At 60.3% G+C, this 3,596-nt stretch overlaps 1 protein-coding gene across 1 annotated transcript in view; it reads left to right on the forward strand.

The window, feature by feature from the left end:
* GBX1 (gastrulation brain homeobox 1) overlaps window positions 1-1,174 on the forward strand; it is a 17,953-nt gene extending 16,779 nt beyond the window's left edge. Inside the window, 1 exon segment of the mRNA XM_007469819.1 lies at window positions 609-1,174. Within this exon segment, the coding sequence (XP_007469881.1) occupies window positions 609-1,174 (566 nt within the window).
* Window positions 1,175-3,596: the final 2,422 nt, after the last annotated feature.

Genomic DNA, 3,596 nt, shown 5'->3' on the forward strand with positions numbered 1-3,596 from the left:
GAAGGGAGGGAGGCGCGGAATAGAGGTGAGCACGTATCTCTTCCCACTAGGCCAGTGAGGAGTCCTAGGAAAATAGCAAAGGCTGCAGCTGTGGTCTCCCCCTCCCTCCTGCAAAAGTGAGTTCCCCGACGTTGCTCACTCCTGCCTCTAGCCACTGAAAGGACCCCAAGCCAGGTTCCACACTGCTTCCCTCTGGCCTGCGGCTGTGCCGTCGGGGTCTGGAGGGGCCGCCAGTGAGTGGCAAGCCCCCGGTGTGGGTCTGGAGAGGGCCGGAAGGCAGGGGGTAGGGGAAGCGAGGTCGCAGGGGTTGGGGGGTGGCGGTCAGTCCTGGGGACGGTGCTCTTCTGATCCACGCCCGTTGCCGCCCCCACTTCGCGGAGTGAAGTCTGTGCTGGTTAATACCTTTCTTCCCATCTCTTTGTCTTCCCGAACCTCTTCCCACCCCCCCACCCCGGATGTCTCCCCTCCCGCCCCGTCTCATCCCCTCCACGTGTGTGTCTCCTCCCGCTGTCGTGCGGTCCACGCCTGGCCACGGTCCCACGTGCCGCCTCCAACCCGTCCGCCCTCTCCTCGCCTCTCCCCCACCCGCTGGCTCTCACTCCCCCCAGCAGAGGGGAAGGTGTACAGCTCGGACGAGGAGAAGCCGGAGGCGCCGGCGGGAGACCCAGCAGGCAGCGAGCAGGACGAAGGGGGCTCGGGCGGTGACAGCGAGGACGACGGTTTCCTGGACAGTTCTGCAGGGGGCCCTGGGGCCCTCCTGGGACCCAAAGCAAAGCTAACGGGAAGCCTGGGGACTGGAGCTGAGGAGGGGGCGCCGGCGGCGGCGGCGGCGGCGGCGGGAGTCACGGCTCCCGGGGGCAAAAGCCGGCGGCGCCGCACAGCCTTTACCAGCGAGCAGCTTTTGGAGCTGGAGAAGGAATTTCATTGCAAGAAATACCTGAGCTTGACAGAGCGCTCCCAGATCGCCCACGCCCTCAAGCTCAGTGAGGTGCAGGTCAAGATCTGGTTTCAGAACCGGCGGGCCAAGTGGAAGCGCATCAAGGCTGGCAATGTGAGCGGCCGCTCTGGGGAGCCTGTGAGGAACCCCAAGATTGTCGTGCCCATACCCGTGCACGTCAGCAGGTTCGCTGTGCGGGGCCAGCACCAGCAGATGGAGCAGGGCGCCCGGCCCTGAGCGGCTCCTGGGGCGCCCGGAGTCTGCTCTGAGACTGGGCCAGGGTTCTGGGGACCAGAGGGGCTCCGCTGGGATTCTGCCCTCGGACGGCGGACGGCGCTCAGTCGGCAATTCACATAGCTCTAGGGGGGCTCTCCTGGCACTTGGCCCTGAGCCACTCCAGAGACCCCCAGGACTGGGGCTTCAGGGCTAACGGGGCTTAGGTTCTTCCTGTCGAGGAGCTGCTGGGACTGAGGTGGACCCCTAGGGCTTGGCAGGTTCCTGGCTAATGCCCTGGAATCGCTGCTGACGGGGATGGGAGGAAGCCAGGGTGAGACCTAGCCAAGCTGATGACAGCTCCTTATTTATTTTGTGTGAAGTTTGTATATATGGAGCTCTCTGCCTCTGTCTGTCTGCACCCCTGAGAGGGACTGGGGAGCTTGTGTGTTTCCTCCATCCTCAGCCAGTTCGGTTCCGTCTCACTGCCCCAGGGTGGGTACCGCCTCGCCTGTCTACAGTACAGGACGCGCAAAGAAGCGCAGTGGAACTGTCGCTAGCCCCTTAGAAACCCTTCAGCACTCACCTGTCCTTCCCGTAATCTACCTCCACTAACGTCCTTTCCTGCCGCAGGTGCTGCCCACCGTGCCCGCCTCCAGCTCTCGCGCTCCTAACGCGGCGCTGCTTTTCTCTTTACCATTAAACAGGCAAAAGCTTCTGCACCTGTGCTTTCTGCTCTTTCCAAGAGTTTGCAGACTCAGCGAGAGGGTTCACCCCCTCCTGTGTTCTGAGGGGAAATGAAATACTTGGCCCTAGCTTAGATGGTGTGTGTCTGGCCGTGGCTGAGTAGGTGGAGGTTATCAGTCGTGTGAGGGACTGGGGCCGGCCGGGGGCTCACCCCCATCTCCTGGGAGCCCATTAATAAATCCTCTCCTGTGTAGAGGACATGGCAGCTTAGTCCATCTCTGCTGCTCTTTGATATTCCAGACATCAGGGCCTGGAGTAAAAAGACCCATCTCTAGTGCTCTGTTTTAACAGCATTAATTGCGGTCCCCCCGCCCCGCCCCACCCCCCACCGCCCCGCCGCCCATTGCACCGTTTACGAAGCTTGGGATCCCAAGTCCTCTTCTGCTATAAAATGAGTTTGGCCGAGAGGGCCCACTGCGACCTGGACGAGGCAGGAATGTGTCTGACGGCTCTGGAAGGGTGTGTGCTGTGGAGGAGGCTTGGGGGTTGGAATTCTGTGAGCAGATTAAGGAACAGCGTTAATGGTGGACGAGGTAAACATACAGACACGAGGCTTCGGGGGCACTTGCAAGAAACAGAGTAGACCCAGAGGGAAACAAGACAAGCTGAAGCTGTTTGCCATTCCCCCACCTTCACAGACGGGCTACCATCCTGTACCAGCTGTGGAGCCAGGCCGCACAGGCATCGCGGGGACAGAGTTACCACAGAAACCAGCTGAAGTCGGTGTTAACGGGGCTTCCTGGGAAGAAACAGGACCTGCATTGATTTGGGAGGAGAGGTGGAGTAGAACAGAAAAAAAAAATTGGCTGTGAGTGAGGCCAGGTCAGAGAGGGGAGGGAGGGCCAGCTCAGTCCAGCCCCCGGCCAGCTTCCTCACCTGCGTCAGAGGGCACCTTGCTGCTGTTCCCGATTCCTGGTTTGCAAGCCAGCCGCTGTCTAGTTGCTCACGTCCATTGCCTGCCTCTTCCAGGGAGACTGAGACAGCCCTTCCCTGGCAGCTCTTTCCTCCTAGCTGGTTCCGGCAACCAAACGGAACGCAGCCTGGAGCTGTGACTGGTCACGAGCAATGGTGGCACGGTGCCCTGGCTGGGACACACACACAGCCGGGGTCCTCTCTATCTTTTGGCTAAATTCCAGCAAGGCTGGAGAATCAGGCTGAAAACATGTAGTCCAGACCAGCCCCATTCCTGATCTAGATCAAGGCTGTCTGCTCACCTTTGACTCACCCACATGGGGAACCTACGGGGTGAGATTCTTTTTCGGAGAGAGGCCAGGCAGAGGTCGAGGATCCCAGGAGCGGTTGTCTTGCCAGGAATCCGGGTGGGTCCCCCACGTCTAGCAAGGGCTGGAGCCTGGAGCCGAGGCCCCCTGGCTCTGCCCCCAGGGAGGGGAAGGGGGGGGCGGGGACAACTAGCAAGACCAAGGCCTCCATCTGCCCTTTTGTCCTGCATTTACCTCTGAAGCCTCCTAAACTATACCAGGCAGCACTCAGCCACCCAAGGGGCTTCCTCTCCTTGGGGAACCTGGAGGTGATCAGTGCTAGTATTTTCTGAGCCCAGGAGCCCAGTCTCACACACACCCATGGCCCTGTCTCTATTCTGCCCTTATGCTTGTTGAAGGCTCTTGTCAGCCTGGCAAAAGGACCAAGACAGTAAAATCTGGTTTCCTCTCTGAATAGCTTTACTTGGCTGATTTCCCTA

Source organism: Lipotes vexillifer, unplaced genomic scaffold (genome assembly GCF_000442215.2).
Source record: "Lipotes vexillifer unplaced genomic scaffold, Lipotes_vexillifer_v1.1 scaffold472, whole genome shotgun sequence".
In the NCBI taxonomy this organism is placed as follows: domain Eukaryota; kingdom Metazoa; phylum Chordata; class Mammalia; order Artiodactyla; family Lipotidae; genus Lipotes; species Lipotes vexillifer.